Genomic DNA, 13,681 nt, shown 5'->3' on the forward strand with positions numbered 1-13,681 from the left:
AACACTTTAAGATAACTTAACTTACCTCCATGTTCAGGAGATCAACCTTTTCAATTAATAGTTAAGAACTAATAGTTACTGCCGGAGAAGCTATTTGTGGGTCAGACCTGTATGCTCGTATTGAGGTAGTAAATAAAGATTGTTGTTGTTGTGCCAAACAGTGCTTTAAACAGAGAAAAGATTCATAACTGTTGGTCTAGGATTTGAATTTTGAATCAAGGGGGAATCAAATGTTTGCCTCGTCCCATTTTAGCAAACCAAGTTTATGCGGACCTGACGATAATGGAAGACTTTTTGTCAGAATACAGAGATTTGAGTAACCAAGTTTCAAAACAACTGGTGGATTCATTTGTGTCAGAGGTGCATTTTTAAAATCTCTCGTATGTAATCTAATAACGGGCGATAGAATATCAGTTATTTATTTATTCAAAGTGTACATAATTTCTTTGATAAGAAGTTCGTATGGTTTTTTAATTTTATTTTCGAGGGTTAGGAATTCTTTGTTCAAAAGCGCCCCCAAGTGAAGAGATTGCAATGCTAAATGTTCAATAAACTAAGCCATTGCTAAACAAACACTTTATTAGTCATCTATTTGTTTTGGAAATCTTATAATTTTTGTGTATAATTAGTTATTAACGATTCTGATCACAACTAGGAATAAAACTGAAGTAAGAGGTATTCCTTTATAAGGATTGCCACAATTTCAGAAGGTTAAGATGGAAGAATAGTACAACAATGGTTGTTGAATGAACTGAGCAAAGCAATCATACTGGTCATCTGTTTTCAAGAGTCAACACTCCATTTGTCTTATTATTAAACAAGTGTTTTGGTTTTACATTTGTTAGATGGATAAAGCATACCAGAATGACGACAATTATGTCAGGACTGAAGTGACAGGATTGAGGTTGGTAGATGGAACCTACTTTAGTTATTTCGACGGTGATTTATTCTTTTTTTTTCCCTCTTTGTTTTCAGGACTGGCAGTGTAATTGTATCCTTTACGATTTACTTTAAAAATGCCGTGATCCCTAGTGAGGGAATTTCAAATTTTGAAGCTGCCATTTCTGATGGCACTTTTGGTACTTATCAAGTTGGACATTTGACTCTTCTCTCACCTGGGACTAGCACTCTCACGTCCACCCCACCACGAAGCTCTCAACCAACAGGTATGAAGGAATGACCATCAAACGTTTTCATTTCCTAGTGGAGAGAAGCGTGACCAGGGCCTTGAGTCACTAGCCCCCGCAGAATCTTTGTTTAGTGAAGATATCTGCATGAATTTTGAAATTGGCAACTGTGCAAAACTCACGTTACGGGAAAGGAAAAGTAAAAATAAACAATATCTGATGGAATCATATTGCCTGCATGGGGAAAGACAAATAAAGTCACACGATGAAGAAGGCAGCCGCCATAAAAATATATGGGTATTATGGAATCTGACAGGGTTGTGTGCGAAGAAATGAAAACCAGCCCGACAAAAGAATGCATGTGGCGTTTGGAAAAACTGCTGAAATGAAAACTTAATGTGGTAATATGATAAAAGGAATTAATATGTGGGTAGTGTCCATCCTTATATACTCTGCAGTATTCATTGACTGGAATAAGAGACAGTTGAAAGAGCTTGATAGAAAGACGAGAAATATCTAACCCGTGACATACAATGTTCATCATCCGCGAGATAGCGTAGCCAGATTATACCTTCCGAGAAAGATAGGTCGGAGAGGTTTGTGCTCGGTTGGAGAATGCGTGGACGAGGCAAGGATGGGTCTGTTTAACTATATTTGAATAAGAGTAGTAATTGGCAGCAAAAGGAAAAGAGTATGCTCAGTTAACGAAGCAAAAATGTAAACAATGATTTCCCTTTAGCCGAACCTCGGAATTATCTAGACTATCAATTAGTCCATATCGTTCCAGTTCATGCGATTTGTTATTGCACAAACAACATAATCCTCTTGGAATATTCTTCGGCTAATGGGTGTCATAGACCCCACTCTTTTGCCCTTCCATGAAACACTTTTATCCAAGTTTGGGAACTCTTGTTAGAAGTATAATGTTTTTTTCGTTTTTGCTTTGTGGACTAATTATGTTATTCCATATTTATCTTCACAGAATTCCAATGCGCATGCGACACCACTCTGTTGGTAATTATTGGAGTTCTTGTGGCAATCATCATTGTTCTAATACTGGTCATAGCCTGGCAGCACAGAAAGCTAGGTGAATAATTTGATGTGTCTTCCAGGATTGTGTTCTCCATTCTTTTGTACTTATTGGAAATCTGATCTTCATTTGTTAGGCATTGCTAGAAAGAAAAGGTAGGTATTTTGATATATATATATATATATATATATATATATTTGCTTTTTTTCTTTTGGCCATTGAACATAAATATAAGATGTCTGCCTCAACGTTATGGGGTAAGTTGCAGTTTCCTGTTAACGTTTAGTACTATATCAGTCACTGTGTTGCATCAAGGGCACAAAAAAAAGTATAAATGTTTAGAGTAAAAAGAAAAAAACATTGACAAATCGAGGAAAGCTGTTTTCTTTGTTAAGGGAAAAAATTAAAGGGGAGCGGCAGACGTATAGTGTCAACTGCCCTATGGCAGAAAAGATACTGACGAACATTTCCCATCATCGGAAATATTTGAATTAATCTTGCTTTAAAACAAAAGCTGTTTTCGAAACGACCTTCGTCTGCGAGAAGTTTGCAACGAATCTTTGCGGGTGCGAGATCGCAATGGTACAATGCTCAAATGGTGACGCACAACCAAAAGGAGCTCATGAGAAATCTTTTGTTCTCGCCCACCCGAAAAAAGGTGATGACGTAACCTGAAAATCACCTATTTTGTCCCCTCCCGTATTCTTTTTGGTTCTCCCATAAATGAACTCGCCTGTCCGAAACGATGTTTCATTTCTTTCGTGGCAATTACTTAAGAAAGGAAAATAAAGAAATCGTAATAAAAAACGCAGGCTAAATTTGAAGAACTAACATGTTTGCCCACTCTTCGATGTGTCGTTAGGCTATACAAGGTTGCAGAAGATAAAGAAAGAAGAATTTACGACGTGAGTTTTAAAAGCAAAAATGCAAAATGATTTAATAGACTGATATTGTTTTTTTCTATTGCTGAAACACCTTTTGCCATTTCCAGCAAGTTAAAGCATGAGTTGATTATTTCACAACGTAGAAAAACCTCGATATTCTAGGTTAATTAATGTACAGTCAACTCTCTCTAAGACGCACACCATCGGGACCGCCTCAGATGTTTTTCTTTGAGAGGTTTCCTGCTCATAGAGAGTTGACCCCAGGAATTTTAAGATAATAATGCTGAACCTGTGTGCACAGTGAATACGCGTCTGTTTAAAGTTTTTTTTCACTTATCTACTTGAACGAAAACCCACAAAATGGAACAAAAACATTTACAAAATTGAGTCTCTTGTCGTATTACAAACAGTAAACAGTACATTCTGCAAAAGGGAACATAACCACCTTGACTTAGGACTGTCTTTCGCGGCACTGTGTTCAAAAATATGTCAGTTTTTCTATTTAAAAAAAATATTGGTAAAAGCAAGTTAAGTTAATAGCTTCTAACAGCCATGGCTTTGGTGGACATGCACTTAAGAAGAAAAGAAATCTGTGATCGTGGATTGTTTCAGGTGCAACAGTTTAAAATACTAAATGCGCTGACCAACGCTGCTTAATTTTGATACGAGGAATTCCTTTAGGTCGTCAACTAGTCTAAAAGCTTCTGTAGGGGATTTGATGGTTGGATCCGGCGGTTCAGTGTCCACAACTTGGCCTTCTTCGTCACTTTCTGCAACCACTACAACTTTGCTGGCAGGTTCCTCGGATTCTTTTTGATAGAGATCGATGGCTTCATCCCTTAGTCGTTGTCGCTAGTTGGGGAGGGTGATATGAACAGGAGGCTCACATGATGGAATCTCTTGGTCAGCAGTTACGTATTCTCCAGCTGTTGTCTCGCCTTCACTAATTCGTCGTACAAGCTCTGCGTATTCTTGATCCTCTTCTTCCTCAGATCTCTCGTTATTCTGTACCACATTGGGAAATCCACATTACTCGAAGCACTTCTGAACAATTTCTTTTGGTACCTCATCCCAGGCCTGTTTGATCCACCTTATTGCCTGTAAAACATTAACTTTCTTGTCGATATCTGGAGCTGTTAGTCCGCGGTTAACACGTGAAACAACAAATTTCAGGAGACGTCAACAAGCTAAGAGCTGTCAATTAAACGTCTGGTGTTAAAAATAGTCACGTACAAGAATTCGTCTTCCCTAAATCGTAATTTTCGGTCACATTCAGATCCTCACAAGTGTACGTTGACGATTTCAAAGTGTCCGTTGTCCGTCTTATGGAGGTGTCCGTCTTATAGAGAGTTTGGTTATAGTAAAATGACTAAGAAACGGCCGGGACCAGCACCAGGCGTCCGTCTTATAGAGGTGTCCGTTAAGAGAGAGTTGACTGTACTCGTTTCCTATATCTATTTTACCTATTGATTGTAACAGTTGAAGGACATTTTGAAGTGTCATTGTAATTGCTCTAATCGATCATTATCGCCAAGAGTCATTGCAAGCGCTGCTCAAAACATATGTTTCAGAAATTTCCCAATTATTTATTCATCTCCTGCAGGATATGGTACCGTTAGCTCGTCAGGCTGACCAGCTCTAAGATGGCCTTATTTCCCGAATATGGTTAAGCAATCCAGTGCAATCACATTGCCATGGGTCTGAGTCCTTTAATTAACTGCTTACGTTGCTCGCAACTGTGATGATAGAGTCTTTGCTTTTCTTAAATGCAAAGTAAAGGAAAAGTCACTTTATTTAATGCCGGTAGTTCCTTCGGTCACGAAACTGGTATCAATGGAAGCCGACCGTGCTCCCTTTACTCCCCTTTCTCTGTCAGTGCTCCGTTTTAAGGACATTTAAAGCTACAGCCACACGGATCAGAGGAAAGTCGAAACAGACCTTGAAGTCACCGAGGATCGAGCCGGGGACCTCTCGCTCTGAAAGCTGCGCATTAAGCAACTGAGCTACGACTGCCTGCAGTTAGTTTATTTTTGAAGAATAATGAAGCATACTAACGGTTACCAAGGAAACTTAACCCGGGTGCGTCATTTTTTTTTTTTTTGTCAGAACGAAGTTGCGATGGAAGAGCTTAGTCCTACTAACGATCCACCAAGTAGTTCTTATCAGCAGTTAACTATCCCCATTGAACCTGCAGACATGCCCTTACAAGGGACTACCCATTATGACGTAGGACCAAGTGGCCCTAATAACTCGGCTCGAAATGTTGAATATACACCCCTTGATATAAGAAAAGGGTCATGGGAAGTAACAAGAAAAGACGTCAAAGTGGAGAAAATCGTTGGTAAAGGTGCTTTTGGCCAGGTTGCCAAGGGAACGGCAAAGAACCTTCCATTCCATTCTGGCACAACAACTGTGGCTGTTAAAATGCTGAAAGGTAAAATTCTTTTTTCTTAATAGTTTTGGTTTAGGAACCAACGGTCAGTCCTTCGTTGTGTAGAGAACAAACATGTGTAATCCGCGAATGTAGCTACGGCGTACTTTGAGAGAAATTTTCTGTTATTTCTTACACCTTGCGTTTGGCAATAATTTACTTGAATTTGACCTCGAACTCACGAAGAGACAAGAATGAGCTTTGATGACAAGTACACGTAGTACAATTAATGCAAATTTTACCTTTGTCTTTTTTTATGTTTATTTGGTTTAGCAAACGCTCCTGCGTCAGACAAGAGAGACTTGAAATCCGAACTTGAGCTGATGAAGACCCTCAAGCCTCATCCACATGTTATCAAACTATTGGGATGCGTCACTGAAACTGGTAAATGCATCTATGGATTATACAATGATGCTACTGCAATAGAAAAAAAACAAAACTCTCCTCAATAAATGGTCAGTTGTTCCAAACCAAAACAGTTCCCACCTTAATTTAGCCTCAGCATTACAATTGGATATCGCATAGTAGTTCCAATCGTAACGTGAACCTCTTTTCGCCTTGCAAAAGTGCGAAATTTTCAGTCTAAACTACTGTTTAAGAAACGAGCAGAAGTGTTATGTCGACTTGCGAGTTTATTGACGGGCTTCAAAAGCACTCCACAGAAAGTGTGTCCCTCTGAAGTCCGACCAAAGGGTCAAATTAAAATGGTGGAGATGGAAAACATTAGCTTCCTAAGAAAAGAAGCTAAGCTTTATTTGTATGCTTTATCTAAGGAATTAAGATGAGGAATGTTTTATCAGTTTGTTAAAGCTCAGGCGCGTGACATTTTTTCGGTGACTTAATAGGCTGTTTTGATCAAAAGTTACTGCGTTTTTGAAATTTACGTTACTAGCTTTCCATATTTCCGTTGTCAACTTATTAAAGACGTTTCTTAAATTACCTGTACGCGGCGTTTAAGAGAGCAGGAGTAGAAACTTTCACAAGGTGGACAAAACCGAGTTAATAAAACGCTGCGGTAAACAATGGCTTGGGAAATTAGTTGCATAGAGTGCGAATACATTATGAAATGTTGCGGTTGACCTAAAAACAGATTTGTCATCTCTTTTCTGAGCAAAGCTAACCCTTGGTATAAAGAAGACACTGAAATGCCCTTAGACAATTGTTTTATTTTTGGATTTCGAATGAAGACTCAAAGAAATAGTTGAATTTTCTTCCGGTTTGTTCAGTGAAACTTGTCAAATCTTCGTGAAATTAAAATACTCGTAAGCAACGTGACATCACGGAATCACATACCTAATCAAACAAAGAGGAGAGGAGATGAGAGAACTGAACGTGGACAAACAAACGGACCGCTAGAGTTAGTGCCTGCTGAATAAAAGTCATAATATTTCTCGTAGACCCCCTGTTGGTGCTGATTGAGTACGTCCCTTATGGTGATCTGTTGGGTTACCTGAGAAAGAGCCGAGGATTGAATGACATTTACTACAAAGACCCTGATATCAAACCCCAAACCAGTCTGACGTCACAACAACTGATGAAATTTGCTTGGCAAATCGCTGATGGGATGAGTTACTTATCTTTAAGAAAGGTAAGCATGAGTGTAATGGCTTTCAGCAGTTAATACAGCAAACAAAATTAGCAGTTTGCATAGCATATAATAAAGTATACCGCCGACCAGTTGGTTCAGCTGGTTTAGCTCCAAGTTACTGTGGGGGAGGTGGTTGCGGGATCAAACCTCTGGCAGTACCAACATTCTGGGTCTTTGATTAACCGAGGACAAAGTGCTACCTTTCTGATGACATCTGAAAATGGTTTAACTATCTAGTATTCTCAGATTAGGACGATAAACCGTAGGTCCTGTCTCACAATTCTTCAATGTTTACAACCCTATAGGACGTAGAAGAACCCCATGGTTAGTGCGCTCTACTCCGGATCGAGTAGTCCGGGTTCGGGTCCCGGCCGGGGACAATGGGTTGTGTTCTTGGGCAAGAGACTTTGCTCTCACGGTGCCTCTCTCCACTCAGGTGTATAAATGGGGACCGGCGAAGTTAATGCGATGGACTGGCATCCCATCCAGGAAGGAGTGGGGGCGGGGGGAGTAGAAATACTCCTAGTTGTTTCATGCTACAGAAAGCGGAGATAAGCTGGCGCCCGTCTAATGGGCCTTCTAGGCTCGTAGCAGAACTTGCTTTTACCTTACCTGTGTCACAACTCTTCAATGTTTAAAACCCTGCGGGACTTAAAACAACCCACACACTATTCAGAACGAGCAGGACACGGAATTCCCGGTGTTGTGGTTCTGTCCTTTGTGGTATATCATGGTTGGGATGGTAAATGCTTGGACAAACTAGTTACACCAAGATACTCCGAAAATGCAAGGGTAAAGAAAGATATGATATGATATCTATGATATGATATTAGTCTTGTTTATGGAGTCATTAGTATAAGCCTTATTAATAGCAACATAAGCATCTGTTATCAACAATTGTCGTTGCCATATGTTGCAATTGCATATTGCCAATGCTATTGTTAATTCTATTATCGTTGCTGCTGTCGTCGTCACACCTGCTTATGTGCCTGTCATTGCCATTATCACTGGATCCGGCATCGCCACTTCCACTTCTCCAGTGACACTGATATTTCCCATTGCTTGTGTCATTGCAAATGTCATTCACGTTGTCAATGAAACGGCTATGCCCGCAACCACTCAATGTTTTTTTCACTGTCAAATTTATTGCAACTAACCAATAATGTGAAAAATACTTTACTTCAGATCATACACCGAGATCTTGCTGCTCGTAATGTGCTGGTTGGAGAAACAGAAACATGCAAAGTAACAGACTTTGGAATGGCTAGAGATGTGCAACAGGAAAACATTTATGAAAGAAAGACAGGGGTAACAAAATGTTTTAAACTAGAACATAAAAAAGTATAGGAAGCTCGAGCTTACAACTTGATAAGTGTTCAACTTCAAAGGGTACAAAAATGTCAAATGACGTGTTTTTTGTTCCAAGTCGTAACCATAAAACGATTAAGTATAATCCATTCTGTTTGTTATCTTCAACTGCCAGGGTCGGTTGCCAGTTAAGTGGACAGCGTATGAATCGCTGCTGTATGGAAAATACACCGCAAAGAGTGACGTGTAAGTAGACTTACTCGTTTTCGCTTCAAGGTTGAGAGGCGATGTTTCGTCTAAAATCGAGTTGACCTACTTTTCGACCATGCATGACCTTAAATTTGAATGTACAAAATGATAAGTCTGTGGTGATTTCATTTTTTAACAGATGGAGTTATGGAGTTCTTCTTTATGAAATCTGTACCGTAGGTAAGAATCTATGCATGCAATAGTTTGCTGCTTTACCCTCTTCGAGATCACATCTTCAAGTATTGTAAAATTCTGATTTTGGATTTGACTTTGCATCTTGGAAATAGCTTACTTGATATGTCCAGTACTGTACCTAATTAGAGGCACGCGGATTTCAATAAGTGTCACGAAGTGTCCCCTTGCTCTTTTACCATGACTTTGGGGAGTCAGGGTGGTTTAGTGGTCATCAACTGTGTCTCCCACCTCTGTGACCCGGGTTCAACTCTGGCCTTGGTTCGTATGTGGGCTGAGTTTCAGTCGATCTCAGTCTGACTCCGAGGGTTTTCCCCGGGTACTCCGGTTTTCCTCCCTCCTCAAAATCGACTCTCGGCCTATTCCATCAGGCTGTGGTGCTGTGCTCCGAGGTCATACATGGGTCGTGTTCAGGGGCCGAGCGCCTAGCCGGCAGCACAGGTCCTTCGGTCCGACCTCGTTGAGCTGCGCCCTTCGAAATTCAGTCTCCGATTGCGAGAAAGGGTGATTAGCAGATCACATATTATTATAACATCAATCGTGTCTCGGAATACAAACAGTTAACGTCACGAAGTGTCACCCAAATGCTGCTCCTCAGGTAACGATTAACTGTTGCATTTACCCGGAACTAAAATGACTCTAACCTTTACCCTTACCCCATTGTTAGAAATAGGTAGCAAAGGCAGGGACACTTCGTGTTGGGTGTCAAAATTGAGTGTCAAGTGCCCTCTTGAGAATGGGTATTCAGATTTGCTTGGTAGATTCGCTGTGAGAATCGACTTAGACAAAGAAGGATTAGCCTTAAGCCAGCTGATTAAAAAATAGATTAATTAACTAGAATATTTCCCATACACAGACTGAGTAGGGAATTTGGATTCAATGGTATCCTAATCTAAGTCATAAATGCGTTTTGTCGTCATGGTTAGCAGTGGATGGGAAGTTAACAGGGATGGTGGGTGCGAGTGAACATTTCCTTCTTTATTTTTCTTTCTAGGTGGTTCTCCTTATCCACGGATGGATGGCAAGAAAATTGCAAATTTGCTTCAGCAAGGTTACAGAATGCCAAAACCACAACACGTTGACAATGACTTGTAAGAAAAATGCCTTTCTGTTTGTTTTTACACTCTGCTTTGTTTATCTTTTACTTTTACGTCATTTATTTCAACGGCAATGTCGCACAAAAAAGTTTAATGTGGAAAAATAATCGTTCGCCAACTGCGAAATAACTTTTAGCACACTTCTTTCATTTGAAAAAGCTGCAAGACCTTACCCCAGAACCGTAACTATAGAGTAATACATGAAGTTCTTAATAGGCTTAAGTAGACACCAAGTGTCACATTATGATATGTATGCAAAGTAACATTTTCTTCATTATGCGTTTTTATTGGACGTGTATCGAGAGTCACTTCATTCTATGGTCGCGTTGACCAAGTACTTTGACTGTGTCCACAAGACTTTGCTTGAAATATAACTATGCACTATTGTAATGACAAAGTAATAGAGTCATGCTTTTGCGCCTTTGTTGTCGTGTAAACTTAAAGTTGATGTTATAATAATAGGGTCACTTTGCGACGCCAACACCAGGTAAAGTGAAGGTCATTATTTTGCCTCAAACGACAAGGTTCACCGAAAATAATATTGTAAAATTGCGTATTCCAATCTCACCCTTGGATACCCTAGACATTTGCATTCAAAGCCTTCAGTTAGCTTGATAAATAAAATTTGATTCAATACGCCTTATTTTAGGACAAGTAAGGTAACAGTGTAATGAATTTATTCCCAAGGTATCAAATCATGTTGAATTGCTGGCAAGATGAACCTGAAGCAAGACCGTCTTTTGCTGATTTAACAAAACAGCTCAAAGGAATGGAAACCCAGCACAAGGTCAGATTCTTTATAAAATTTTAATGCAAGCCAATAGCCAACTTCTATATGTCCTGTGAATTGATTCAAAGGCTTTATGGGCATTTATCAATATTTATTTTGTATTAAACTTCTCTTTAAGAATTATGAGACAAAGAAAATATCGCTGTGACTTTTTTTACGTAATAGCCTCAGAGGCATGACCCAGTATCAACTGAAGGCACTAAAAGTGGTCCTTTAATTTGAACGTGTAGACCTAACAGGAGCGTAGAGCGTGGATGATACTTTAGTGCTCGTTTTTGTTGTGTATTTCAAGTGAGTTAAATAGGTAAGTGGCAAAAGCACTTTGGTCATGCATCACAAAATGGTGAAAACAAACCGGACGAGTCATAACGAAGCATTTTCACTCACTGGATCGACAGCTATGTTGCTTTGCTTAATTAAACAAAAAGGGTAAACCGAATCGAAAAAGATGGTGTTTTTATGGTCACTTGGGACCACAAAATGGCTGCAGTTTCTCTGTCTAACGGAATAGCAGTATGGTCACCTTGACGTCATATAAGTGGTTCGAGCAGGTGGCAGAAAGGTGTGAGAGATGTATGGGACGTATAACTGCTTGTTTTGAACAAAGAGGGAGGGTGGAGGGGGGGGGGAGGAGTTCTTTTGTTGTGTAATTTTGCAAACTAAATCGAAAGAAAAGCATCTTTCAATGTGTGTGTGTGTTTTTTTTTTGCAGAGGCTGCTAAACATGCATATTTACGACAATGAACTGTACGCAAATTTGGAGGACTTGAACGCATAAAATAAAAAGCAACCTTAACTCTTCTGTTTTTCAAAAGAAACCTGAATAATTTCGTCCTCACACTTGACTTTGATGATAAATTTCCCTTTCAAATAATCCAAAGTGAGTCAGCACCTAAATTTTGTTCTCATTGATTTATTTAAATTGATTAATCTCTTTAAGAGGCAGGTTTTTAGAGCTCCTCGGATATTTGCAATACATGTATTATGTGAAAACAGGAATTAGGCATCATGGATAGGACCCTTGCTTCGAAGTAGCGCAGATGTGGGGAAATGGCTGTTAATTTTTGTTAACTTGTCGCAATTTTAGGACCCATAAATGTGAAATTTCGAGGAGAAATTGTAATTTTTAGCGAAGACAAATGGATTTATTTTAACCATTAAGAACATTTTGGTCAGCTGCACTTAAGAACGAAAGAAAAAACGTTGTAAAATTTTGGTAGGTAATCGAAGTGATATGAAACATTTAGTCGTATGTAGGAAGCTTTTTCTTGATTACAGGGCGTAAGGTCCCTCAAACGCCGAATGGACTTATCACAAAGGATTACTATTGTAAATATACAAGACTCTTTCACGGACCTTAGCTAAGGGTAATCAGAAACGGAACTCACTCTTTTAACAATTACAAGAAGTCTTAGGCAGTACAATTGTAGAGAAAAGGTTTTAATTTTTAGGAGACGTGTGAATGTCAATAAACGCAGGTATTTTTAAGTTGTTTAGAACTGTGTTCTCGTTAACAAATGGATTCCATATTGCCGTGTGTCTGTTCAGTAATAGATCACAGATGACGTCAATTAATGTGGTAAGAACAAAAAAGTTTTCAATTTCTGAACAGACGCACGGCAACATAAAATCGTTGGGTTTTACATAATAAATGATTAAACTGTACAAAAAAGCATATTTTATTGAAAAATCCTTCAAACATGTTTAACACCCGCTATTTGGCTAACTCTAGGCCTAAAGTTGGTTTTAGGCCAAGGGTTAGGGTTTTGGGTTATCTTCAAAAAGGTACAACGATGACCTGCAACGAGTGATCTGTTCAAAGTGACATTTCACGATAAAACGCAATTAAAAAGGATATTAATTTCGGTAAGAGAAAAAGTGGTAGGTTTAGCAACTCTCTCGCTCTTTTAGGGAAGGCCTTACACTCTCCAGAAAAAAAGTGACCTTTCCCCCACCCCTTCCCACTGGAACGAGGTTCTCCCCCCCCCCTTCCCCATTCCTGTGATGTCTAACACCTTTTTCAAGCGGTATGACTTGGAATATCCCCGTCGTCGTCGTCTTTGCTTAAGGTCCCTATTAGGGAGTTTTAGGAAAGGCAACGTCAACAGCAGCTACAACGTCACTTCAAAATAGGGAGCTTAAAGCCTGGTTTACACTGTGACATAAGCATAATCAGAAACCCGTAAGGGTTGAAACGTGTAACCGGTAGGGACAATCCCTTTTCTTATACTTATGCTTATGTCACATTTAGAACTGCTTAAACCGGGTGCAACATAAACATAAGCATGAGACCAAGGTGTCAGCTGCTTTTTAATGCCCACGGTTATTCAAGTTGATACTCCCTAAGAGGACGTCTGAATGTACTGTCTTCCAGCGACTTTTTTTCTGTAGCTAAGTGCGCTTGCCTATGTCACTTCTCTTATGCTTATGCAACATGTGTGAACGGCGTTATGCTTATGCTTATGTCGCAGCGTAAACCAGGTTTAAGCAACGACAACAGCGACGGCAACAAGAAGGTCACAAATTTGCATATTTAGAGGCAATAACAATACCTTTGCACGCCCTGTAAGCGCGTTTTTCACTTTTGTCCATTTCCTTGGCCGTCGTCAGCAAAACAATAGAGAGCTTTAGATTTTAGTACGAGAACGACTACGAGTACGAGGTTTTCTCATAAGGCAACAGTGAGCGCGCGCAAACCAGCGTCATTTTGGCGAGGAAAAACGTGATACCGTCGTCATTTTAGTACGAGGTTTTGCAAAAATGTCGTCGAATCAAAACAAGTCAACAACACGGTAGCAGTTTTGGCTTTTGTTGATGAGCAAAAAGGCTCAGTTATCAGCAATAAGAATAACTGAGCAACCTATACTGCTAAGAAAGGGTAAGATTAAGCGTACGGGTTATAAATTTCCTTCGTATTTTAGCAAAAAACGGGCAGTCAAAACTCGTACTCGTTCTCGTCCTCGTCGTAGAATCTAAAGGTCCCTA

General features: G+C 39.6%; 2 protein-coding genes across 2 annotated transcripts in view; one reads left to right on the plus strand and one right to left on the minus strand.

The window, feature by feature from the left end:
- Positions 1 to 12,564, plus strand: part of LOC138030099 (fibroblast growth factor receptor-like) — a 46,188-nt gene extending 33,624 nt beyond the window's left edge. Inside the window, exons 7-21 of the mRNA XM_068877968.1 lie at positions 254 to 360; positions 846 to 904; positions 976 to 1,166; positions 2,110 to 2,214; positions 2,294 to 2,312; positions 3,020 to 3,062; positions 5,148 to 5,475; positions 5,746 to 5,856; positions 6,870 to 7,060; positions 8,246 to 8,368; positions 8,544 to 8,614; positions 8,757 to 8,797; positions 9,804 to 9,900; positions 10,594 to 10,693; positions 11,409 to 12,564. Coding sequence (XP_068734069.1) covers positions 254 to 360; positions 846 to 904; positions 976 to 1,166; positions 2,110 to 2,214; positions 2,294 to 2,312; positions 3,020 to 3,062; positions 5,148 to 5,475; positions 5,746 to 5,856; positions 6,870 to 7,060; positions 8,246 to 8,368; positions 8,544 to 8,614; positions 8,757 to 8,797; positions 9,804 to 9,900; positions 10,594 to 10,693; positions 11,409 to 11,474 — 1,652 coding nt within the window. The 3' untranslated portion in view covers positions 11,475 to 12,564. The remainder of the gene's footprint in view (positions 1 to 253; positions 361 to 845; positions 905 to 975; positions 1,167 to 2,109; positions 2,215 to 2,293; positions 2,313 to 3,019; positions 3,063 to 5,147; positions 5,476 to 5,745; positions 5,857 to 6,869; positions 7,061 to 8,245; positions 8,369 to 8,543; positions 8,615 to 8,756; positions 8,798 to 9,803; positions 9,901 to 10,593; positions 10,694 to 11,408) is intronic.
- LOC138030102 (proto-oncogene tyrosine-protein kinase receptor Ret-like) overlaps positions 1 to 13,681 on the minus strand; it is a 428,681-nt gene that overhangs the window by 369,453 nt on the left and 45,547 nt on the right. The gene's annotated exons all lie outside the window — the stretch shown is intronic.

The sequence above is a fragment of the Montipora capricornis genome, chromosome 13 (assembly GCF_036669925.1).
Source record: "Montipora capricornis isolate CH-2021 chromosome 13, ASM3666992v2, whole genome shotgun sequence".
Classification (NCBI taxonomy): Eukaryota; Metazoa; Cnidaria; class Anthozoa; order Scleractinia; family Acroporidae; genus Montipora; species Montipora capricornis.